The sequence below is a fragment of the Podarcis raffonei genome, chromosome 17, assembly GCF_027172205.1.
Source record: "Podarcis raffonei isolate rPodRaf1 chromosome 17, rPodRaf1.pri, whole genome shotgun sequence".
NCBI classification, from domain to species: domain Eukaryota; kingdom Metazoa; phylum Chordata; class Lepidosauria; order Squamata; family Lacertidae; genus Podarcis; species Podarcis raffonei.
In genome coordinates this window covers 30,556,855-30,583,148 of record NC_070618.1, presented here as the reverse complement: position 1 = coordinate 30,583,148, position 26,294 = coordinate 30,556,855, and the positions used below count along the sequence as shown (strand labels likewise).

At 44.7% G+C, this 26,294-nt stretch overlaps 1 protein-coding gene across 2 annotated transcripts in view; it reads right to left on the bottom strand.

Moving 5' to 3' along the window:
* Window positions 1–25,433, bottom strand: part of A2ML1 (alpha-2-macroglobulin like 1) — a 50,728-nt gene extending 25,295 nt beyond the window's left edge. For both annotated transcript variants that reach the window (XM_053370675.1, XM_053370676.1), the window contains exons 1-18: window positions 25,280–25,433; window positions 23,304–23,487; window positions 21,460–21,616; window positions 20,273–20,325; window positions 19,153–19,173; window positions 18,789–18,948; window positions 17,818–17,902; window positions 16,619–16,751; window positions 15,706–15,820; window positions 13,880–13,989; window positions 13,044–13,211; window positions 10,208–10,444; window positions 9,260–9,320; window positions 8,228–8,373; window positions 4,341–4,490; window positions 2,743–2,913; window positions 2,269–2,359; window positions 1,981–2,122 (exon numbers count right to left, since the gene is read on the bottom strand). In XM_053370675.1, the coding sequence (XP_053226650.1) occupies window positions 1,981–2,122; window positions 2,269–2,359; window positions 2,743–2,913; window positions 4,341–4,490; window positions 8,228–8,373; window positions 9,260–9,320; window positions 10,208–10,444; window positions 13,044–13,211; window positions 13,880–13,989; window positions 15,706–15,820; window positions 16,619–16,751; window positions 17,818–17,902; window positions 18,789–18,948; window positions 19,153–19,173; window positions 20,273–20,325; window positions 21,460–21,616; window positions 23,304–23,487; window positions 25,280–25,350 (2,255 nt within the window). In that variant the 5' untranslated portion in view covers window positions 25,351–25,433. The remainder of the gene's footprint in view (window positions 1–1,980; window positions 2,123–2,268; window positions 2,360–2,742; window positions 2,914–4,340; window positions 4,491–8,227; window positions 8,374–9,259; window positions 9,321–10,207; window positions 10,445–13,043; window positions 13,212–13,879; window positions 13,990–15,705; window positions 15,821–16,618; window positions 16,752–17,817; window positions 17,903–18,788; window positions 18,949–19,152; window positions 19,174–20,272; window positions 20,326–21,459; window positions 21,617–23,303; window positions 23,488–25,279) is intronic.
* Between the last annotated feature and the right edge of the window lie 861 nt (window positions 25,434–26,294).

Sequence of the window (26,294 nt, the reverse complement as noted above, 5' to 3'; positions counted from 1 at the left end):
TTTTCTGGAGTTAGGACAAGCTTTCATATTTTCTTCTTCCTTCCTGATATGTACCATGAGCAGTGCTTTTTTTTCATGGGGAGACACAGGGGTACGCATACCCCTAAACATTTTGTGCATCTTTGTACTTTTGTCCATTTTCCCCGATTTGAACTAGAAAATGGTGATTTTTCTTGACTCAAAATGAGAGTACCCCTAAACATTTTTTAGGAAAAAAAAGCACTGACCATGAGCATGTACCATGGAATAGAAATGCGAGTAGAAATCCCAGTATTGCGTGATATATTTGGCTGCCATTAGTGTTGCCGTATTTATGTCACTTAAAACTGGGAGAAATGTACCGTATTTTTTGCTCTATAAGACACGCTTTTCTCCTCCTAAAAAGTAAGGGGAAATGTGTGTGCGTCTTATGGAGCGAATGCAGGCTGCACAGCTATCCCAGAAGCCAGAACAGTGAGTGGGATCGGTGCACACTGATCTCTCTTGCTCTTCTGGCTTCAGGGATAGCCACACAAAGCCTCTTGAGCACAGCGGGAGCGCTCCTGCCTCTTCCCTCAAGAGGCTTTGCGTTGCTTTCTTGTTTCTTGTTTTCATCCTCTAAAAAACTAGGTGTGTCTTATGGTCGGGTGCGTCTTATAGAGCAAAAAATACGGTAATTTAAACGCAAGATCTGGGAGAAGCCCATCTCAGGAACATGGGCGTAGCCAGGATTTTTGTTGTGGGGGGCAGGTCTTTGGGAGGGGGCAGAATCTCAGTTTGCTATGTATTTTATTGATTTTAATTGATTGGGGGGGTGGAACTTGTTGGGATACTGCCAGGGAGACGGGGGCATCAGGCAGGCCCCCAGCTGGCTCCAGCCACCAGCCGGCAGACGGTCTCCCTTGGAACAGCATCAATCAGTGACATGAGCCTCAGATACGTTTAGAGACCCGTGCACGCTCTATCAGCAGAGTGTGTAAATCTTCTCACAGCAGAAGAGGCGGACAGAGAAATGTGTAAGCATAATGTACAGTGGTACCTCGGGTTAAGTACCATATTTTTCGCCCTATAGGACGCACTGGCCCATAGGACACACCTAGTTTTTTTGGGGGGGGGGGGAATAAAGAAAAAAAAATTATTTCCCCCCCCCAGCTGCGGGACCTCCCGCAGGGCTCCCTAGGCTGCGGATAGCTTCCCGAAGCGTGGGGCGCTCTGCTTCAGTGCGCCCTGCGCTCCGGGCAAGCAGGCTGCTATCCGCAGCCTAGGGAGCCCTGCGGGAACTCCTGCAGGGCTCCCTAGGTTGCGGATAGCTTCCTGAAGCCTGGAGAGAGAGAGGGGTCGGTGCGCACTGACCCCTCTCGCTCTCCAAGCTTCAGCGAAAGCCTGCATTCGCCTCATAGGATGCACACACATTTCCCCTTCATTTTTGGAGGGGGAAAAGTGCATCCTATAGGGCGAAAAATACGGTACTTAATTTGTTCTGGAGGTCCATTCTTAACCTGAAACTGTTCTTAACCTGAAGCACCACTAACTAATGGGGCCTCCTGCTGCCGCCAGAGCACGATTTCTGTTCTCATCCTGAAGCAAAGTTCTTAACCTGAGGTACTATTTCTAGGTTAGCGGAGTCTGTAACCTGAAACGTATGTAACCTGATGTGTATGTAACCCGAGGTACCACTGTATACATTTACATATGAATAGAAGCGTATGTAACCTGAAGCGTATGTAACCCGAGGTACCACTGTACAGCATTTTATTCAGCAAAGTTCAGGAACAGAGGAAAACATGTCTGCTTCCCTTCGTCTCCAGCAAAACAGCAGTAACACAAAAGCAATATACAAACGGAAATTCCCAGCAAGATCTGTGCTGGAAGTAAACGGGCATGTGACACACAGCAGTCATGCCTGTACCCTTTTAAGGTGGAACAGAACTATATCCTAACAGAGCTGCCCCTCCCTGCCCCCCAGGCTATGCCCATGCTCAGGAATTAATCAAAACTTACTCAACATTATACAGCTTCCAGATCCAGGTCTCAGGGAAGTTCTGACGGACTTGAGCATCTACGTCTGCGTCCGACGACCAAGGACAGGATTCAGATGCGAGGGCCGGTCTACTCCCTGACTGCAAACCTCCTCCAAGCAACCCTGCTCCAACAAAACAGAAATGCTTAGACTTCTGCCTTGAAAGAGTGGGGCAAAAGATGTGTGTGGCTAAGCCCTGTGTCAAACCACCTTCAACATGGTAAGCACAGATACATACACTAATAATCTGGAATTGTAAACCTCCTTACTTGAAGCGACCATGCCATAGGGAGAGTAGTGATGCCTGCATGTTGCTGGCTTCTTAATTTTGTTGTTTGACAAGACTTTCAGCCCCATAACCTGTCAGTGGTGAGAGAGACCAAGGAAAGGAATCGCATTAGTTGCGCAGGTCAATGGTGCCAGCTTTTTTTATACCTTCTTCCATCTATCCACACAGCACGCATGTCTTCCTTTCCTCCCTCCTTCTCCCCTTCTCTAGGGTCAGAGACACACACAATTTCTTAAAGGGATATGAAATGAAAATTGGGTTGTTTCCAAAAGGGAGTTTGCTGGGCAACCTCAACAGCTGGCGTGTGCCATTTTCACACAGGTTCATCATCAAAATGCCAGCCTGGTTTTTATTAACTTTAATCTGGATCTGGGAATCCCTGAATGCAGTTCAGTGCCTCTTCTACACTAACTCCCCTATTCCAGTTGAAGACTGCATAATAAAGGGCACTTACTTTGAGGAAACTGAAGAAGTCTACCCCACCATCATCAAACCAGGGTCTCCAGCTGTAGCGCTTGCTTCGTGCCAGTGGCATAGGGTCACCGATTGGTCCTAGTTCATCGCAGTGATCGTACTCGGTGACTTGATAAGGATACCCTCCTAGGAAGTAGAACCTGTCATACACCTGCAAAGGAACACATGGCGTGTCAAGCAAAAGGATGTGAACTAAGTTGCTGAGGGTAGATATGAAAGGATCTATATCTGACGATTCTAAACCATCAGAGAATAAATCGCAAGTTCTCATATATTTCCCAAAACTTACAACTGAATAACCAAATTCAATTTCCAAAGTTACACCACGTAGACCTGGAGATGAGAAAGGAGAAGGAGTAGATCTCCAAACTCCTAGCAGCGGTAATGATGAAGGGGTCAAAGGACAGCGGGATGGGGAAATGCCAAACTCTGAATGTGATGAGGATACTGAAATAGTTTCAAATCTGGATACCAGGCGCTGTCAGGGACTGGGCAGAGGAGGAATGGTGGAGACCACCTCTCCATCTTGACCCTTCCAGGGAGGAGGAAGAGGAAGACAGTATAGATTTACAATAGTGGTTTGCAGGAGGTCACAACTCAGAGGCAGATGAGGGGGAAAGTTGGGAAATAATGGGAGAGGAGGAGGAGGCAGAATCAGAGGGGCTGCTGGCTGACACGTTGTCACTAGAAAGCATTCTAGACCCTCCATCTCCCAGAACCGGGCAAGCCTTAAAAGTAGGAGAGCAAAGAGCTCAAAGACAGGAGGCATGTAGCAGCACCCGTAGAAGTGACGAATGAGGAAGTGGGAGAGAAGGGGCGGAGATTCACTCGGGACAAGGCCATTATCCAAGAGGCTGGGTTCTATAGCCTCTCTCTGTAAAGATTGAAATAAAAAAGGATGGTAAGAAACTTTTCCTTGTCTTTATACTTTCCTGGGCCAGCCAGCCGGGAGCCGCTGACAGCATCCCGACAAGCGCTAGTAATGGCATTCCACTAGTAAGATTGTCCTACACTGCAAGGACAATGCAGCCTCATGAATCCTCCGATTGCAAAGAAATTCAGCAAATGCTCATTTATGGAGAAAGGCTGCCCAAGAAGAAATTGATGCACTACATCAAAATAATACACAGACACTTATTTTCCAGCCATCTACAGGGGGAAAAGCAAGTGGGTGCAAGCGAGGTTTTTTCAAATTAAGCAAGAGAATGCACTAGCAAGTGATATGTTATTCCCCAGAAAAGGACTTTGGGGAGAAAGACCGCCATGGCTAGGAAAATGCTGTTGGAAAACTTGAGAAAATTTCTCAAGAACGCCTTTCTCTGTGCTCCTCTCAAACGAACCTGATGCACAAATGCCCAGGAACTGGGGTGGAAAATTCAGCAGCTGTTTTCTTAAGATGTTTATTCTCTCATCCTGTGAACAGTTCACCCTTTTATTGTGAATGACAATTGTGTTAGTGTGTGTGTGTGTGTGTGTGTGTGTGTGTGTGTGTGTGTGTAATGGGAGTACATGTACAGTGCACAAGTGCCCAACCCTGCCCATCACATCTCAGTTTCATTCATTCTCTCTCTGCCTTACGGTCGTGTTGGTGAAGTCTCTGTCATTCCTGAGGAGCAAGACACTTTGGTCCACAGCCCGAATGGCACACAGTGACCCAGGTGTTGCCTTCAGTTCAAGGTCGATGCTTGTTCCGGGAAGTTCCTGCTGCTGCGATAACCCCAGGCTGACCTGCAGGTGTGAATGCTGATAATCAGAAGTGCCAAAACAAAGCAGGGGGCATAAAACCATAGACAAGTATTTACCAAGCAGACAATCCTATTTTAGAATGGGCAACCCAGAAAACATCTGTCTGACTCAGTTGTGGCACTGGTGCATGAAACTTTCTCTAACCTTTAACCGTTGTGTTAAATATATGTATTTAATCTGTATATTATTTTCATTGTATGAGAGTTTAATTTCTTTTTCACAATTATCCTGTATATCTTTTTAGCTCTGTGTGTTTTATCTGTGTTGTTTTAATTTGTGTAAGCCACGGAGAGTTCCAGTCTGGAAAAAAGGCATATATAAATAAAGAAGAAGAAGATATAACATTTACTAACAGATTAAGACTGGATAGACTATTTTTACTGTTTACTCACATGAGAAAATGCACCTCAGGGAGAGTGCACCTCACATGAGATCTCCCTGCCCCCAATAAGCTCCCTTTAATAACTCTTAATTTCCTACAGTGCTACTATAGGTTTGCCATATTCCCAAAAGTGAAAACCCGGACAAAATTTTTGAGCTTTTTGGGGGGAACATCTCTCCCCCCCTCATTAAATTTTTAGGCTTTTTTAATTTTTAAAGCTTTTTTATTTTTAATCACCCTACTTGCCATTCGTCCAAGATATCCCAGACATTTTGCCAATTTGGCAAAAATCCACCCGGACGCCATTTTCAGAACCCGATTCCCAGATGTGTCTGAGAAAATCCAGACGTATGGCAGCCCCAGCTACTTCCTTCCTCGCTTGTGTGTGTGTGTGTGTGTGTGTGTGTGTATTAGTCCCAAATCATATTTCTTCCAATCATGATGGTAGCTCCTAACACCATTCATTGCTCTTCCACTGTATGAGACATGGGGAATTGCAACTGACTTTCCACACAGCTGGGGGTACCGCACTTTGTGAGTCTGCACATCCTGCTATGTTCTGTCCACACCAGTGTGTGGGTGGGAGAGGGGAGGATATAAATCATCTGACCTGAGCACCACTTTCTAAAAACCTTACCCTTCCCTGCCTTAAAAAACAATTAAAATCAAGTTTCCATGTGCTTCAAGGCAGTGGTGTACTTGCAAAGGAGTACGTTGGATCTCTCCCCTCCCATTTTCTGGGTACGTGATTGGTGCATGAGAGCCACTTTCCTGTGGCGATCACGCAGGGTCCCCGGACGTTTCACTGTCTATTGATCCCTGTGCCACCACTTGATTTCTCGCTACCACCACCCAGGCCCTACCTGGTACAATACTGAGTCCAGTCAGGGTTAAATTGGAACATAAACTTCTGTTTATTTATTGCAGTTTAACAAGCATGTGGTTTCATAAACGGTATCAGTCAATTACTTTCATGGGGTGCCTATCCAGACCTATAACTTCCGCTACCTGCTCTCACTCACTAAACCACCTCTTAGATATTTACTTGTCTTCCTAGCTCTTAACTGTTCCTGACTCAGCTTATTTCGCTACACTAACTCAACCCACCCACAGACTCTATCCCAATTCACTCCCACTCCAACCAACCACCCAACTCCCAACTAACTCCCCCCTTCGCCCCTTCCAGAGCTGGTTTTATAGTCCATCTGACTCCACCCCCCCGGGTTCTGATTGGTTAAGCTGTTTAACTATTTCACCTCCAGCACTCTCATATGTTAACATCACACCCACATATTCCGGTTATTTCCCCCCAGTCATGTCTGATGACATTCAGTTCTGCTGCTTGCCATCCACACCAGTAAGTGGGTCTTGATGGAATGTACCTGGGCTGTGGCTTTTGTCCCTTCCCACAAAGGAAAGCAGGAAATTGTAATGTCATAGGACACTCAGATCAGCTCTACTATCAAAGAAGGGATTAAAAAACAGAGCTACTCTTTGTTTTTCATTAAAAATAATAATCCAGAGGTCTTGCACAAAAGTTCAAAAGTGATAAAGAGGTCTTGTGCAAGACCTCAATATCAAGGGTGTGTGTGTGTGCCAGATGTATGGGCTGGGATTACTGCCTCTCAGATAATCTCTCATGTTTACGGTTTGCAGATCTTGAGAGAAAATCTCCTCTGAATCAGGTACATGAATACAGGAAGCTGCCTTATAGTAAGTTACACCACTGGGTCTATCTGGTTCAGCACTGACTGGCAGTGGGCCTCCTGAGTTTTAAGGTAGTCGTCTCTCCTGACCTTAACTGGAGATTCCGGGAACTGAACCTGGGACATATTGAGTCCTTTGTGGCCGCCAATGGGAATAGTCCCCCCCTCCTTTTGTACTGGAGGCCACTGGAAGCAAAATAGCTCCTTTGTGCTCAGGTGAGGAGCAACTGGAAATAGGGGTGTGGTTTTAGAGGCTAAGCACCAAAATGTCACCACACGTGTGACAAACTCTCCACCCAAAATAAACACTAGCAAGCTCCCCCATCAGTAGTGACTAACAGATGCATAACAGGCTGTGGTGGAATCTAGACATATATAAAAAATGTTGTGAAAATGCTTTTTTTAAAAAAGTTTTGAAAAGTATATTGAATTTACCATAGCGCACCATCGCCATGTAGTGTCACATTTGTATAATGAACTTTTCAACACACTTAAAACGTTTTATTTGCAGCTCTATAGCCGATTCCTATGTTTACTTATTGGGTTTTCCTAGGACTGGTTCAAGCCATTTTACTGCCCAAGGAAGCAAATTGTGTCCCAAGTCAAGAAGATACATACAGTGGTACCCCGCAAGACGAATGCCTCGCTAAACGAAAAACGCGCAAGACGAAAGGGTTTTCTGATTTTTTAGCCGCTTCGCAAGACAAATTTTCCTATGGGCCTTTCTCGCAAAACAAATTTTTTTTTGAGTTTTCCCCCACAGGCTCCCTCTAAACTTCAGCGGAGCGGGGCGGGCTGGGAGGGAATCCCTTGGACCCCCGCCGGACTTCCCGCAGCTCTTTTGAAGTCCGGTGGGGGGAGAAGGGCTTTTCTTCCCACCGCCAGCCTTCAGAACAGCCTTCTGAAGGCTGGCAGTGGGAAGAAAAGCCCTTCTCCCCCCACCTGCCTACAGAAGAGGTTCAAGGAAAGAGGCGAAGGAGCACTGCCCCTTCACCTCTGTCCCCGGAGCTTGCCGTTCTCCCCCGGCCTGCCTTCAGAAGAGGTCCGGGGACAGACTGTCCCCGGACCTGATCTGAAGGCGGTCTCCATAGGAACGCATTAATTGATTTTCAATGCATTCCTATGGGAAACCGTGCTTCGCAAGACAAAAAACTCGCAAGAAGAAAAAACTCGTGGAACGAATTAATTTCGTCTTGCGGGGCACCACTGTAGTACCTCCCACAAGCACCGCTTCCCCTTCCCTGGCAGTAAAAAGACAGAAACAATATCTTACATAACTAACAGCTTGCTGCCCTTTGCGTCAAGAGCCTCAACTCTGCTTCTGACTGTCCACACATCAGAGATATTGGACTTGGGGGGGGAAGGGGGCGGGGATATTTTCTATGGTCTAAAATACACAAGCAGTCTAGGGGAAACTCTCAAGGTCAACAATCTGATGATGACATTGTGTGGTTGTCCCATAAAAAGTGAGTGATAATTCCAGAGTAGACACCTCATCTGCAGAACATCTGCTGGGCTAGACGGAACGATTTCTGCTGTCTCTCTGATTCTGAATGCACTCAGGCATTTAACTCTAATGCTCTCCTTCTTGCCAGTACTCTGTCGCTAGGAACCATGGCCTTGTAGCTCACCTGGTTTTTGAAGCACATGGACACTTCAAAGCTGATTTTGTCTGCAATGGCGCCTCCATCGTGGAAGAGAGAATAAACGACCAAGGATGGTTGTGGTGCAAAGTCGGAGGTGAAGGTCAATGAAATGGAGAAGGATCCTTGCAGACCTGAAAGAGGGGAGGAAGGTTTCTGAGTGGAAGATTCAGTCATCAGTACGACTCCTTAATCCACACCAAACCCCAGACTTTCCCTCCATCACTCTTTATTCCCTCCCTCCTCCTTCACAAGACACCTCCTTTAACCTGCCCCCCACTCTAGTCTAATATAAAATATAAGTGTCTCCCCACTTACATTCTCAGGTATTGTCCATATAATAGTCTAGTGGGAACACCATCTAAAAAGCCAAACTCAGCCAAAAAGTCACAGAAATCCACCAAACTCCACCACAAACTCTCCCTTCAAACCTCCTCCCTCCCTCTCTCTCTTTAAAATTTTATTTAGTTTAATAAAATAAAATAAATAAAATTTATTTAACATAAAAAGAGAATTCTGAAGAACCTCCTGAACTTCCCTCCGCCCCTTTGTGGGTCCTTATATTAACATTTTCCTCCTGCATCTTGTCTATTTATCCAAATTTTTAAAATCTCCATTATACCTGAAATTCAACATTAAACTACAAGTATTATTGCAATCCTACAAATAATAATTTTAATTGTTTACAATGGTTTTTAAGGTAAATTATATATTTTCTTATTAAAATTTTGGTCTTCCAAACCTCCTTTCTGAAACTCCAGTTTTCCACAGGCTTCAAAGGTTGCTGCAAAGACTAGTGGAATTGCAGTTGCAAAGGTTCCTGGGATTGCTAGCCATTTCCCCCACTCTTTTCACACAATTTTTGAAGTTTTCCCATTATTTTCAGGCCATTCCCCCCCACTTAGCTCCTTTTTGCAGTTTAAATTGATTGATTTAACTATTTCCCAGTGCCACCTGTATACCCAGTTGTGAGCAAGTCAAACATGCAGAAGTGAGGAGGGATTTGACAGATAGACTTACCTCCACCATCGCCACCCACATTCTTTTGTCCATGCATAAGGATTTTCCCCTTTCCTGTCACCTGGGGAAGGAAGAGGCATATACAGAGTGAAAACATCCATAAAGGGACACTCTTAAGAGACATATGTCTCAGGCGGCAGATGTTTTGATGCCATAGACATTGGGGCACTAGTGTGGAAGCAATAGAGGAAAGGACCTAAACAGCCTCAGCCCAGTATACCTGAAGGAGCGTCTCCACCCCCATCGTTCAGCCCGGACACTGAGGTCCAGCTCTGAGGGCCTTCTGGCGGTTCCCTCACTGCCAGAAGCCAAGTTACAGGGAACCAGGTAGAGGGCCTTCATGGTGGTGGCGCCCGCCCTGTGGAACACCCTCCCATCAGATGTCAAGGAAATAAACAGCTCTCTGACTTTTAGAAAACATCTGTAGGCAGCCCTGTTTAGGGGAGCTTTTAATGTTTGATCCTTTATTGTTTTTTAAAATATTCTGTTGGGAGCTGCCCAGAGTGGCTGGGGAAACCCATCAGATGGGCAGGGAATGAATGAATGAATAGAAGAAGAAGAAGAAGAAGAAGAAGAAGAAGAAGAAGAAGAAGAAGAAGAAGAAGAAGAAGAAGAAGAAGAATTATATAACATTTAGGAAACTTCTGAAGGCAGCCCTGTATAGGGAAACTTTTTAAGGTTTAATGTTTTACTATGTTTTTATATATTCTGGAAGCCCCCCAGAGTGGCTGGGGCAACCTAGTCAGATGGGTAGGGTTCAAATAAATCATCATCATCATCATCATCATCATCATCATCATCATCACACTCCTGGAAAACACTCCAAGAATTGAACCAGGAAAGGTGAAAACTGAAGTCCTGTCCTCTCTCTCTGGCCAGCTAGTTTTGGGTTGTGTCTTTTTTGTCTTGCTAACCCTGGCACCTTCTGTCCTCAGTCAGGATGCTCACATAATAAGAGAAGGTGACTCCTTTTGCTTTGCCTTCTTCGCCTAGATCACTGTCCTTAATGCTGTAATCCACTTGAATCTCCTGCTCCTGATTGCAAGGCAGCACTCCTGGCACCCGCCGGACTTTCACAGTGCTCTTTGCCGTGGTGTAGTAAGGCTGTAGATAGAGGAAAGCGTTCTGGTGGTACTGATTGATTTTCCCCGGTTCATACACTGGATCCTCCAGATGGAGTCTTCCCTGGGAAAGAGATAAAGTTGCAGCCTTTAGCAACCAGTTAAAGTGACCGATCAAAAAAACTTTGACTACCGACAAAAAGACTCCCTAAGAAATCAGGAGACATGTGGAATCTTTAATTTTCATCTTAAAAATATTAAAAGTCTTAAAAGAGGCATTATCCTTCACTCTCATAATGAGGGAATGCTTCTTCTCAAACTATACATAACAATGATGGCATTATTTATTATTATTATTATTATTAATAATAATAATAATAATAATAATAATAATTAAATAATAATAATAATAATAAATATTATTATTATTTAATAACAACAACAACAACAACAACAACAAATAAATAAATAAATAAATAAATAAATAAATAAATATATTTTTATTTATACCCCACCCTCCCCAACCAAGACCAGGCTCAGTGCGGCTAACACCAGGTATGAAAACAATTGATTAAAATACAACTTAAAAACAAGATTAAAGTTCAACATTAAAATGCAGCCTCATTTCAGTAGAAACTCAAATCAAAAACATTCACATTTTGTGTGAAAAAATAAATAAATTCTAGGTTTCCCTCCCCTATTATTATCAGGAGCACAGCACATGGGGAGGGGAAGTTTAAGTGCTTCCCTCCCCATCCATGATCTCTGAATCCCCACCCCACACATTGGTGCCAATGGAAGATCCCCAAACGATAAATGTGCTGGGGGGGGGTGAATGGGGAGGGAAGGTTTAAACCTCCCATCTCCATATGCTGCGATTGTGACAACAATCTGGGGTAAGGGGGATGTTGCTAGTCTTTAATTTACCAAATAATAATAATAAAAAAATCGGCAACTTTATTGCTAACCATTTGGCATGTGAAGTTAAGACCTAAGATTAGGAGAGCGTATGTTGCAGCAAGCACCACCTAAAGCCAAATTCAGTATGCATTTCTTTCTTCAAAATTATTTTTCTATTCATATGTAAATGTATACAGTGTTATTTAATTGATTGATTGATTCAGGAGACAGCCGTAATTAGAAGGTTGCACCCACTGCTATTTTTCTAGAGAAAGAGGTGCCGGAACTCACTATGAACACCTCCCTCATTCTCTTTGAATGGGGAGCCCACCTGAGAGGGGCTGGAACGGAATTCTGATGTGTTCTGGCTGCAAAAAGCCCTGCTTGTGTCTATTAAATTAGCAACTGTCTTGACTCAAGAGATGTTTGATGCAACACTACCATCTGGTGGGAAGTGGGGAGAAACAGAACTGATCCTGTATGAAAGAGGATACAGCCACTATCACACTTCAGGCCTAGAACATCTCTGTCCCAAAATGGCTTTGTATTGTATTGACAATGCAAGACCCATGTTGCACAGAGTGCTCCTTCACAGTATGTCTCCCATCTGCTTCCTCTTCCATAAAGCACCACAAGAGCGGCTTACAGGCAATTTAAGCCTAATATATAAAGACGATCAGCTCCTGTTCCTAGCTTCTCCTCTTTTCCCACCCAGTTCTTAGCGATTCCCTTCCTGCATCTGATCCCCTGCTAAGATATCCAGAGTGGACTCTGCTCCACCTGCCATGCTTGTCTAATGTTTGGCTTCTGAGGACTTGTGCCTTATTCTGCTTCCTTAAAGGTAAAGGTAAAGGGACCCCTGGCCATTAGGTCCAGTCGCAGACGACTCTGGGGTTGCGGCGCTCATCTCACTTTATTGGCCGAGGGAGCCAGTGTACAGCTTCCAGGTCATGTGGACAGCATGAGAAAGCCACTTCTGGCGAACCAGAGCAGCGCACACACACACCGTTTACCTTCCCGCCAGAGTGGTACCTATTTATCTACTTGCACTTCGTGCTTTCGAACTGCTAGGTTGGCAGGAGCTGGGACCAAGCAATGGGCGCTCACCCCGTTGTGGGAATTCGAACCACCGACCTTTTGATCAGCAAGCCCTAGGCTTTGTAGTTTAACCCACAGCGCCACCTTACTCCTAGGCAAACTGGTTAGAGTTTTATGGTTTATATGGCCAACAGGTAGATCACGATTGTGGGGTGCCTGTGGTAGATCATGGTAGATCTCGGGACCCCCCCAAAAAACAACTTTGATGATCCCCCCAAAAAAGCTCAACAATTTTGTTCAATCCAGAATCCAGTGGGTAGATCACTGCCAGTTTTTTTTTATAGTGGGAGTAGATTGCAGTCTCTTGGAAGTTGAACAAGCCTGGTTTATAGAATGTTAATGAAAGTTTGATATCATTGCTTATTCTGTATTTTAAACCATACACATTCTGATTTGGGGGAGGGGTGGTCTATAGCAGAAAAGTGGCATAGAAATAATTTTGACTACCCTAACTGCATTACATTAATTATCCTCCAGATGTACTTTGTTCTCTCCTGATTAATAGGCAGTTGGAAGGAGAAGCTAGAAAAAAAGCCATTTGTCCATCAAACTTTACTATGTGTTATAGTCTAGGAGCTGGAGCAAATTCCAAGCATGGCTTTTCCATTCAAGGTTTCTCATGGAAACAAGGAAGTCTGGAGAGAATGTTTTTGGAGTCTTGTTCTGAAGCCATGCCTTTGCTTCTTGCTATGTGGTGTACACAGAATGCAGAGCAGTATCCTCACCTCCAGAGAGACCCCTTTTCCATTCCACGCTTCTGTGTCTAACGAAAACTCAGCTATGCCATTGCTGTCAGTAGTAAGCAGCATGTTGGTCTGGTTGTTATTTAAATTAATTACTAAGAACACATCGTGGTTCTTCATGATGGAGCCGTCTCTTTGCAGGGCTTTGAGCTGTGAGGAGAAAGAGGAAGAGAGCTGAGATTTACTTACATCACTGAAATTATCCACGGTTGCTTCTCAGCTGCCTCATGACATCCGTCATAGTCTTCAAGAAACATTAGAAAACAAGTCCTCTATTAGAGGGTTTAGGTGATAGATCAGATGCAAAAGAAAGAGGACTTTCAGAGCAAAGAGAATCTTCCCAAAATGGGGGAGAAGATGGGTTTTCTCTCCAATATATAAAATTGTAATGATGTTGTTACACTGCAGTTTGCTTGGCCACAGACAGGTGGTTTTGCAAAGTCTAGTGTGGTGAGCTGCTGAGCTGCTAGGAGGGCGGATGGCACAGGTGTGGCAAGAAGAGATGAGAGATGGAGATGCAGACCCAGGTGAGATGAAGAGGAGGGAACTGGAGGATGGATACACAGGCAGGGAAGTGACCCAGGACCACAGACCAGGCAAGATGAAGAAGTATGGCAAGTTCTGAGGCAGGTGAGATGTAAAGGAAGAGGTATGAAGGGTTGGCAAGGTATAAAGGGATGGCTGATTTCACCAGGTGTAAAGGGAGGGCAAGGAGGTTTGGCAGGAGAGTGTTTGTTTGAAATCATGTGGTCAGTTGAGCTCATTTGTAATATTGCACCAAAGAGTACTAGGAAGTTCTTGAAAATTATAGGCATTACCTTTCCCCTGAAGGGATAACCTTGATGGTAGTAATCATCTGTCTCCACAAAGTTCATAGATCCAGCTTGATCAGACATATAGAATTGACGAGCAACATTTGCTTGTACTCCTGTAAAAAACAAACACAGAAAACCCTGCCTAGCAGTGTCGGATATTTTTGCAAAGTATAACACAGCATGCACACATCGTCCTGGGGGGAGAAATAATGAGCTCCAATATTAACCAGAATACTCTGCAATCCTAACTGATACAGACCAGAACTAGTCAATGGTGGTGGATTATTCAACCATAGGTAGTAGAGACCTTAGAGTACTGGCACTCAGTAGATGCCAACGTATGGTTATTTTTTTCTCTTTTTAAAAAGGTTGGTTCCAAGCATTCTGTTGTGCAACCAAGAAACAGAAACTAAGACATGGCTTTGCAGATGACAGGGAGAAAGAACAATACTTGTCAATAGGCCTATTCAGGCATAAGTTCTCTGTGTTGAATCAACACGAGGGTGGGGGAAGGGAGAGAGAAGGGACAAGCTTGATAACTCCACCCCCAGTTGCCATTTCCTGCTCCATGGGTTGGAGGGCAACCATTTGCCCGGCGAGGAGCCTGTTCTACACAAGGAGGCTCACTGTGCAACATAGCAGGACCTTTTCAACGCATAAGACAAATGCCCAAGTTGGGCCAGCAACTCATTGTTGGCACCCTATTGTCTCAATAGTCAGGGGTGAAGTAAACCACGGCGTTAGCAGTACCAAAGTGACATCTCTGGGGCAGTGTGTATGGAGGTCCTGGGCTGCCCAGACAACAAGACTGCCCTCTCGGCCTTGCTGTTGTGGTGCAAAGTGTAATAATAAAGTTTAAGGTCTTCTGTATATAATAAATGTTCATAAATGTACCAACCAAGCGCGTACATAGATCAGCACAGGAAGACCGACCTGAAACCATTTTGACTCCCAAACTGACCAAATGTTTTCTCTGCAAGGAGGGAGGGGGTGAGGGAACCTTCCCATTGTCTCAGGAATTGGGAAATCACCATCTCAAAGGAATGGCCAGACTACCAGGAAAGGCAATCAGATAAGGCATTCTCAGATAACCTGACAGACAGGAAAAACAACAACATTCAAATTTCTGTTGTAGACCACCTTCTCTGTGATGTAGGTATGATGTTTGTGGGGGGTTGGTCTTGGGTTCCCCCCCTTCTGTGATGTATGTATGGAGGGGTGGTCTTGAGCTCCAGGGCTGGGAATTTAAAATGTCTATATAAGGGCAGGCACACCTGGGTTCTGGGTCCTCCTCCTTTCCTGCGTGTGAGGGGAGCACCCTGTTGCAGCTTTAATAAAGATCAGGCTTACTAGCTGCTTTGCTTCTCAATATTCTCTGGTTGGCCTGTTATTTTCTCCTACCAATAGGGAACCCACATAAGGACTCTATACGGGCTCTTGGATACCCCATAAGGGGAAAAGGGCAGATTTTGTTTACAACAAAAGGAAATCAGAGCAATACGTTTGGCGCCAGCTTGGCTGCAGGAGTTGCCAGAAGGTGGTGTACAAGATAGCATCTGACCGCCTTAGGGACTCCACACCAGATTTGTGTGGGGTTTACTCCTTAGCCTTTTCTTCTCCTGAAGTTGAGTGGTGTACATGGCCCTGTGGCCTCTCCTCCACAGATAATCATGCCTTCCTTTAATTGCGTTATCTCTCTCTTTTGGGTGAGGGCGTTCCCCAAATTGCAAGCAGATTTGAAAGGAGACATTTCCTTTGCTCAGTCTCTCACCTGCACTCCAACACACACACCCCTCGCTCCTCATATCCCTGCAAGCACCAGAGCTTACCTGTTCCAGCTTCTTCCAAGGAGGCCTCCACATCTATGCTGTGGCTGTATTCATAGCTCGAAGGTCTGAACTGTGACAATTCCACGGTAGCAGAGAAGCAGCCAGTCCTGTCAGTCTGAAACAAACAGTCAGTGAAGGTAGCTAAGATGCCAATCATTGGCTTCGGGGAAAAACACAAATTCATGGAGCCTTCCTCCTTCTCCTCAGAAGATTGTTACAGATTTGGGGTACTAGAGTCTATTAGTGAATAGTAGAAATTAATGAATGTCAGAATCTAGCTAATAATTGGAGTACTGAAGAGAAAATTTCAGGCCAGTGGAAAAATACAGGCTAAGCTTCCTTTCCAAGCCAGGGCCTCACCTGGGATGGCACATTTAAGATTTTTGGAAGCATCAGGTTATTCCTGAGCCCCCTCATTTCCACTGTCCTCCAGCCCTAGAGCTTTTTCTCTCCCAGTCATACCACCAACCATAGCTGTCAACTTACAGATTTGAAAATAAGGGATCAGTAGCCAAAATAAGGGATTTTAGACAACCAGCAGCCAAATGAATCCTCAAGCAGTGGTTCCCATAGTGCAGCAACCCGGCAAAGGGGATGCAGCAAGGAAAACCACTGTCACCTCTCTGCTGGGAAGCGCTGAGCAAAGGTGAGTCCCCAGGCAACGCGGCCGATTTGATCGGCACAAAGCATGCAAGCTCCACCCCCCAGTCGTTCTTAGACTCCTTATTGGGTGAGCAACGCAGCCAAGCAACACGGTTGGAAGGAGAGGAGCTGCTTCCTTTGAAACCTGGGAAATTTAAGGGACATCATCAATAAGGGACAGCAGCGGGACACGGCGCTGAGATAAGGGACTTTCTCGCCAAATAAGGGACAGTTGACAGCTATGCCACCAACCCCTCCTGATCACCATTACCTGTCCTTTGAAATCCTGGCAGATGTCAGTAGGCGCTGGAGCTGTTGTATCTGGCGACCTCCAGAAATAACGGTAAGCTTTCTGGCACAAGGATATTTGCATCAAACCCCGGACAGGCTTGCCGTATGTGTACCTAGAAAGGGGGAGGCGGAGAGTAGAGATAAATCCAGCCATTACTCTTTATTTTCCTTTTTCTATGTGCTGCACACAAGCTTAGAGCTGCCAGCTTTTCTTTGGCAGGTCTCCTATGTCTTTGATAGCATCAAGATGGAAAATTAAGATGAGAAACTTTTCCTATTGCTTTATATTAATGCAAGGGAAACCTTCCCTGGTTAAATTTTCTACTTGTCATGCAAATGCTAAAGGTACACGAGTACCTTTTCGGAGGAGGTGTGTGCTGATAATCTGATTCCTGCCCCGCTATGCCACTCACACAGACTTCAACTATGCTGTGACACTCCTTGAATTTCCACAGACAGTGTTTTAATTTATACTTCTCCATTTAGCCTGAAAACCACCCACTATTTTGCTTTCAGCTAAAAATAACATTCTTAGTTATTTATAAACCTTATTCCAAAGGAATCAAACTTTCGATTTTTGTAGTTAATTGTATTCACCGCTTAGATCCATCTTAGCTCCTTTGTCTACATCCATGGTATTAATGCATTAATGCATAGGCTCAGATTGTAGATTTGTGTAAATAAAACCATATATCCTAAAAACACCACAGTCTCCGCTGAGCTTCATTCCAGGGAAACTGGACCCTGGAAAGCACTGGAACCCCCTGTTGCTCCTTGCTCAGAGACTGGGGAGCATGTGCAACTATCAGATTTGCACAAAACTGGGAAACTACAAGAGTGTGTGCTGGGAATTTACAATTGCATGACTGTGTGGTTTTGTGCACTTCCTGGGAATTTAAAAAACAAAACAAGGTGCATGTGCAGCTTGCATGCCCTATTGGCAGTTAGACGACATAACAAAATCAACAAACCAAAAGACAGGGGCAAACACAAAAAGGGAATGAACGGGAAAGACCAAAATTGCTCCTCATATATAAGTTCAAATACTTGCAGGTGTGGACTACTCCAGTCTAATTCCAACAGAGAAAAAGTAGATAAACAGCTAAATAATGCTCAAATGAGGTCATGAGCTCTGCCCTGCCCTCCCAAATAAAGTGATGAGTGCTCTGATATGTATACCTGCCACAGACTTTTAGAGGAAAGTTGCTGTCTGCTGAATAGATGATAGCAGGCTGTACCACCACCACTTCAAATTTGCGAATCACTGGAGAAGAAGAAAGAGAAGAGACTGTTACACAGTACACCATGAATCAGCTTGAAGAGAAGGTGTGTTGGCATTTGGCATGTTTTAAAGTGGGTTGATTCAAACTGTTGCCTTTCCTTTTTACTTACGAGAAGAAGAAGAAGAAGAAGAAGAAGAAGAAGAAGAAGAAGAAGAAGAAGAAGAAGAAGAGGAGGAGGAGGAGGAGGAGGAGGAGGAGGAGGAGTTTGGATTTGATATCCTGCTTTATCACTACCCTAAGGAGTCTAAAAGCGGCTAACAATCTCCTTTCCCTTCCTCCCCCACAACAAACACTCTGTGAGGTGAGTGAGGCTGAGAGACTTCAGAGAAGTGTGACCAGCCCAAGGTCACCCAGCAGCTGCATGTGGAGGAGCGGAGACGCGAACCCGGTTCCCCAGATTACGAGACTACCGCTCTTAACCACTACACCACACTGGCTCTACTAAGCACTACGAACTTTGATATAGAAGCAGTTAACAGGTTTACATGCATTCTTTTCCAAACCGACAATTTCTAATAAGAAGAGTCTGGATTACTTCACCTGGGAGGTTTTTATGATGCTGTTATGGAGGTTGCGTTGCAGAGGTGGAAAGGACTCTGCAAAACAGAACTTCTTCATTCTGCACAATGCACCATCTGGCATCAACAGAGTCTGAACTAGAACCATGGCTTAACATGTACCAGGTGTGCCCAATGGAACATTACTACCTTTAAACAGGCTTTGTTCACCAGGTATCAGGCCGGTAGGCTCCCAAATCAGTGGGTAGCGTTTTGAGGCAGATGTTGTCCCCAATATCTTTTGATAGAAACTGAATTCTAACTAGTGATGCATGGAAGAGACAACGCTTCTCCAAAACTCATTTCATACCATATTCAAGCACTTCAAAGTTTAAGAAAGCCTTCCCATGATCCACAATGATTCTGTAGACCCCCAGCATTGGTTCAGCAGCCAACTGGTAGGACAGTTGCACAACCCCGTTGTCTGGTTGCACATTATTCCATTGTGCAATTCGGTTGCCTGCAGGATCCTGCAACCACATTTAAAAAAACAACAACCATGAATTATTGCAGCACATACCCGAGTATCTCCTAAAGGAGGGCTGGGAAACACCTCTGAAAGGGTGGAAGTTCTGCAACCTCCTCAGCCTTCTCCCCTGCCCTCCACCCCACATTGGTGTGTGTGTTTCAAATTACATCTGAAGAAGATCCCTGGGAAACGTGAGGGTACTCACCTGCAACTCCACCAGCTGATGCTAAAGAAGAAAACAAAAGGCAATCCCTTTAGTCTCCAGCAGGAGTAATGCGTCCAACTACAATTCCCATCCTGCAATTCATCAAGTTAGGGGAGGGGGTGGAAAATCTATGGCCCTACAGATGTTGGTGGAATGCATTTCCTACCATTCCTGACCATTGGTTGTGCTGGCCGGAGCTGACAGGAATTGGAGTCCAAGAACATTGGGAGAGCTGCAGCTTGCTCACTCCTGTAACTGCAGATAATGGATTTTTTTTTCTTTTCTTGCAAACGCATTTTGCTAGGCAGGCAGAGAGGAGGAAAGGCATATTCTTGTTCCCCCACTTCTAATATCTGCAGTGAAATGGCACCCCAGCCTCTACACTCTGGGATTTTATGCCCTCTGGGTCAATGAATCCTAGCCATTCAGAAACTTCCCGAACATCCCATACTATTGCCATAGCTACAATGTCATGCCAAGCAACTGAAGATTCCCTATTTAGCTTCCCATAGCTGCCAGGTGTTCAGAAAATTGAGCACAGAAGATCTGTTGAACTTTGTTGGTGCTTTTTAATTTTTTAATTTTTTTGACCTGTTCTGAGTGCAGACAAACCATTTCTCCACGGATTCTACATCTGGTGCGTGGGAAATAATAAATAAAATAAAATAAAAGCCGTTTGGGAGGTTGGTTCAACCTTCCTATCACTTATGAGCACATTGTCAGCTCGTGTTTCTAGCGATTACCAAAAAAACCTACAATCTTGCTGTTTTTGGAACCAGGCCAGAAAGAAAGTTTGCAAGAAAGAACTGGGCTCTCTCTTTCACCAAAATAAAAGCTCTGAAAAATCCCCCCAATCTTGTGGATTGGGAACTTCTAAATGCACCATCGATCACTATATGCAAGCGCAAGCTGCTCTCAGAGCAGACTTCCTTTAACAAAAGCGGCTGTCAAGAGTTTTGTTACGCACAGATTTGTTGAACTCATCACTAAATACTTTTGTACTCAGGTGAGGAGAAATATAAATGGTGGAGAAGAAGTGCCGAGCCCAGGTCATGCCCATCTTGTCTTGCTTATTCCTCCCCGCACCCCCCCCCCTCCGCACCCTGTTCACATTTCTCACCTCAGTAGCCAACGGCATAAATCCTTCATCCAGGGTGATGATTCGAAATTGCACTGCAACAGAACAAATGCACAAAATGACCCTCTTAAAGTGCAGATCTTACGAGAGGGTCTCGTTCCCCACAACAGTGCAGTGCTGGAGCACAATGTGTCTCTCCCAGCCTGCCATCTGCCAGCCGAGATTGTTCTCATCTTTGTGCAGCTCCCCCAAGTCTCCTGTTAAGGCCCCAAACTCTTCCAAGGACATCACGCCCAATTAACCCAACAACCTGCCAAATCACCTGTCTCTGTTCATAACTCAGGACAAGGGCAAGCACAGTTCTCTTGCATTGCCAGTGGCCCTCAATGGTACTATGTTGGCCATTCTTGGCCTTCTTAGTAGTGGCGCCTGCCCTGTGGAACGCCCTCCCATCAGATGTCAAGGAAATAAACAACTATCTGACTTTTAGAAGACATCTGAAGGCAGCCCTGTTTAGGGAAGGTTTTAATGTTTGATGTCTTACTATGTTTTAATGTATTAAATGGGCTGGGGTAACCCAGGAATTCCTCTGCAGCTTGTATTTTCCCTCCATATGCCCAAATAATCAAAATCCTACCATTTATTGATTTCTACAATTCCCTAATAGAGTCTGTTGCCTCATATCTGTAACATGCTCTAATGGAGAGATATATAAACTGTTATGTACTAAGCTTGGATCCTAAAACAATAGGCAAGTAGGATCCTAGAATGCAACAACTGATTGGCTTGCAGGAAAAGACCAATCAGGCTCCAGGAGGAAGTTAATCAGCCTATTAGGCTGGTAGGATCGTAGGATCGTAGAATGCAACAACTGATTGGCCTGTAGGAAACGACCAATCAGGCTCCAGGAGGGAAGCAGAATCAGGCAGGCAGATGGCACTCATTGTGTAAATAATGCATATAAAAGCCTGAGGTTTTGGGGGCAAGTCAATCACTGTTTTACAAGCTGCAGTAAAGAGCATGAAATCACTACAGGGCTCCGAGTATATTTCACACATACATTAGGATTACGCACAGCTCTGCAGTAACCAGTGGTGTCATGGCCCCAAAATGAAGGAGGGCTGGTATGCCCTCTTTTACTATCACATTACTATCAAAAGTGCCTGCCACTAGCCCTGCTTACATATTAAGAGCCAGCCCACCAGCCCTAGGGACTCTTTTCTCCTTACCCAGTTGTCCTGGAGAATAGATGGGCTTGTCCATCTGCAGAAAAGTGCCACTTTCCGCTTTCTGAATAAGAACCTGCTTCTGCTCATCGATCTTCCCCTGGGCATCAGAAAGTCGGATGGCAGCAACTTCCTCGGAGCCATCTGCAGGGGGTGGTACCTGGTTTACACAAGTCACTTAGCGTTAACAGGATACCCCAATCCAGGAAGGATTAAATGCATGCATTTGAAAGGAAAGGGTGAATGAAAGAGCAGGGAAATGGAGAGAATGGGGCGGTGGTGGAGGGCTATGACACACACAAACCCCCTACAGATGTTTCCTATTGTCCTGGACTTCTAACAAAGGACAGCATGACGGAGAGACCACATCGGGAAGAGAATAGGCAGGATCCAGTAATCTGAACACTGGACCTCCATGTGGGAGCATGATTTAACTATTGTATGTTCCATCCCTGAATGGAACTCAAAGCAGCATCTATGGGGTTGTTGCAGTTTAGCCTTGCCAAGTAGGCTGAGAGGGAGGGAGATTGACCCACAACTACCCAATGAATTTCATGGATGAGAAGAGCTGTGAACCAGACACATCTACAGCCAAAAGCAACACCCTTAACACCAAACCACAATGACTTCCCCAATGGACAGGGCTTTGGCCATCACAAAAGGCATTTCCGTTTGTGATTTTTAAAGTACAATTGCAGTGTTTTGTGTGGTAGACAAAGCACTCCATGCTTTAAAGGGCTACTGTGCCTTTAATTTAAAACTTGTTTCATTCATTCTCAGTGTGTGCTGATGTGCACCTTCTGCGCCAACTTCCACATTCCTGCTGAAAACTTTTCTATTCCACCAGGCTTATGCAGGCAATTAAGAATACATTCTTCCACAACGGCTAATTGATGTCTGTTTTTAACCTCTCAATGGTTTTATGCTTTCATTCCTGTAAACCACTTTGATATATATTTTTACGACACAGAGGAATAAAGATATTTTTTAATAAATAAATAAGATTTATATACCACCCAATAACAAAAGTTGTCTGGCTGATCTGCTGGTTCTGCCTCTTTTGTTGTTTTGTGTTGAACCTTGTGTCACTGGATGTGGAAAAGAAAGAGTGAACCCTTTTGAAGGGACGCTCTTTGAGCAGCAAGGACTCATTCACTCTGTGGCAGGAACACCCCACAATAAAATAAAATAAAATAAAGCCTACTCCTAGCATCTCTTCAGGCAAGCGCAGACTGGAGTGATAGGAGACTACAGTCTATAGAATGGGGTACAATTCAAATACAGTGGTACCTCGGGTTACATACGTTTCAGGTTACAGACGCTTCAGGTTACAGACTTCGCTAACCCAGAAATAGTACCTCGGGTTAAGAACTTTGCTTCAGGATGAGAACAGAAATCATGTGGCTGCGGCACGACAGCAGCAGGAGGCCCCATTAGCTAAAGTGGTGCTTCAGGTTAAGAACAGTTTCAGGTTAAAGACGGACCTCCGGAACGAATTAAGTACTTAACCTGAGGTACCACTGTAATTACAGGAGGAAGGTGCCACTTCTTCCTTTCCTCAGGTTAGTGTTTCCACTACTCTCGGTCAAACTGACAACTTTTTTCCTGGCCTCTTAGAAGTTGGACGACAAAAATTCTAAAAACGTTTCTGAGCAGGTGGAATGTTCTTGTGCATTCCATGACACCACACCAGCTCAGCTAATCAGTATCAGAGGTGAAGCAGCATGGTATAGATCAAAGGACACCATTCTGCACAAGCACAGTTGATGCTTCTGATTTATACTCTGTACTTTATTATTATTTTTCATGTATCCAGACCAGATTTACTGCTGGTATACATCACTCACTGTGAAAGTCAGGCACTTCAGCTGTTTCTCATGCCATCTGAATCCATCCAGCAGAACGTGGGTCTTGTTCTTAGTCTCCAAGGTGATGCTGAGCACTACAGATGTTTCCACATCACCCAGGTCCATGCACAACTTATCACTGGATGGGTAGTTCAGACGGGCTGGAAGGACCAGCATGTATTTCCTGAATGCAGAAGATGAGAGGGAGAGAGACGAGAACAAGAACACACCTTTCTTTAGGGAGTGAGATTATTTGCAGGCAATTAGTCCAGTTATTTGCACTCTAAAGGGGATTTCTTCCTGAAATCCAACACTGCCTTGGTGTATGGCAGCTTCCTCTGTTCCTATGATGATTTTGCACATGCTGATTATTGTTTATTGTATTTTAATTTTTAATTTTATTTTAATGTAACTCAATCAATAATCAACCTCTATTGGCATACAGAGAAAACAGGAATATGTGGGTCAAAACATAACCTTGGCATCTGTTCACAGATAAAACTATACAGGCATAGTAAGGTTAAAAAGCAGTGGGTCCAAATGTTTGATCCCCATGCTGAAAGAGAGGTTAAATTCTTCTGACTCCTGCAGGGTTTATTGAATTTCTGTGGGCATGATAGTATGGAGAAAGTAGCAGAATATCTGAGCAACGGTGTGAAACTAGAGCATCACAAGACTTGAGTGGTACTCAGTATAATTTATGAGTCACCCTGGAAGGATTTATATTCCGAAAGGCAGGATAATTAATAATTGTAAGTGTAACCACAACAACAAACAGAACAGCAACAGCATCTGTACTTTCCTAGTTGCAAGACTCTCCAGATGAACAGATTTTGTGCAGCAGAGTTGCGGAAGAACCGGTGCCTGTCCAAGGCTCTAGAGGAGAGCTGCTATGAGAGTAGCCAATGCTTGTCTTGGACCAACAGTCTGATACTATAAAGCAGCTCCATGTGTTCAAATGAAGTGGAAAATGAACAAAGCTGTCCCTTCATTAGAATTCTGCTTAGGAAACTACATTTACTGCTTTTGTCTCAGGGGTACATCTGATTGGGCTCATCCACACTCCTGCTTGTGCTGTGCCTAGTAAGCACAGGTCCAAGTGGTTTTCCCCTTACCCAATTTGTTTCCCAGGGAAAACCAGCTCTTTAGTGATCAATCAGAACAAATGGCAATCCAGGAAAATGTGAATTGCTGTTTGCTCTGATTGAGCGCTAAAGAGCATTTTCCCCCGCGGGACAAGAGGAAGTGTGGAAAAGCCCAATGAGTCTCCGGCATTGTGCCTACTTGCTACATCACTGTTCTCCAGCCTTGGGAGTATTCTTCAATGTTGGGCCTCCGCATGTTGTTGAGCTACAACTCCCTTCATCCCTGACCACTGGCTAAGCTGATTGGGGATAATGGGATTTGTAGTCCAACAACATCTAGGGACCCAAGGTTGAAAAACATGGTGCAGCTACATGATTGGACAACACATAACGGACAACCCACCTCTTTTGATAATCTCCATTACAACTTTTGACTTCCCTCAGAAAGTCTTCTGATGTTTCACTCAAATGGGAACCTCCAAATTTGCCTCCAAATGTTTCAACAGCTGGAAATTGGTAGCAACTCTACTTTTCTTTGTCATAAAATTCCACTTTGAGCTTCCTCTCAGAAGACTATAAGTTGCTCCAGGAAAAGCCGCAACTATTACCTAGCATTCCCTCTTGGGTGAACCTTACTCCTTCACTCTCCCTTGCAGGCAGGTGCCTCCTTCAGCCCTTCTGCTTTTCCTTTCTTAACCACTGATGCAATTTTCCATCTGTTCTTTTCCCTAGTGATGCATTCACCCTAACAGCCCCCTCCCCCTGCTCAATATACTCCTTCATGGCCCTCACAACTCTGAATTCATAAGGACCAGCTTCTCCCTCCCAGTCATGTCCTCTATAATTCTGTTTCCCTGAGATCACAGGTCTTCCAACCACATAACAACTTACGGGATGGAGTCATCTGCACCAGCTAACTCGAGGAAGGGAGCAAGGCCACTGAGAATGAGGAAGAGCCACATTTCTGTGGAGACCTGCCTGCAGAGGGCACCGCAAATGTCCAAGCAGGAATTTGGAAGAGGGAGGACTCGACGTCTCCCTTAACTTGCTTCTCAGCTTATCTGATCCTCATTTTATATCCTCATTCTGCCTGGCGTGTGACTCTTTAAGTGGCCTCTATGCCCAGAGTTTAAGAAATATGATCCGCCACCTGAGGCTCACACAGAGAACAGGGAAGGAAAGTCAAATACAGCAGGTGTGAAAGAAGCTGGCTTTGGGACAGAGGCAGGTGTGTCTTGAGAAGCTGGCCAGACCACTTACTAACATGCCCCTTTCCCTTTTCTCCTTCAGAGCATGCAAACACCTATGCACTGCAGTGGTCTAAATGTGCAATATACATGGAAGAACAAAACCCCTAGATGTTCAATGGTGGGCTTGCTCTTACAGCTCCAGCATGGACCCCCTTTTCACCCTAAGGTCTCAAGGCCCACCTGACACTATGCCTTGCTTCAGGACAGGTATGCCCTTGTTTTCCTTTTCGTGTGAGGGCTACAACAAATGTCACTCTCTCTCTCTCTCTCTCTCTCTCTCTCTCCCCTTAGGCGTTTGATAGAGGTGCTTCTTCTGCTCTTTGAATCAAGTATGAGTTGCTACCTGCTTATATTGTCACTTTGTTGTCCAAAGCAACTTCCATATACAGTCATACTTTGGAAGTTGAACGGAATCTGTTCTGGAAGTCCGTTTGACTTCCAAAACATTCGGAAACCAAAGCACAGCTTCCAATTGGTTGCAGGAAGCTCCTGCAGCCAATCAGAAGCTGCATCAGACGTTCGGGTACCAAAGAACATTTGGAAACCGGAACACTCACTTCTGGGTTTGCAGCGTTCAGGAGCCAAAACGTGCTAGTACCAAGGTGTTCAGGATCCAAGGTACGACTGTATTCTGTCACACTCATTTCATGTAATAA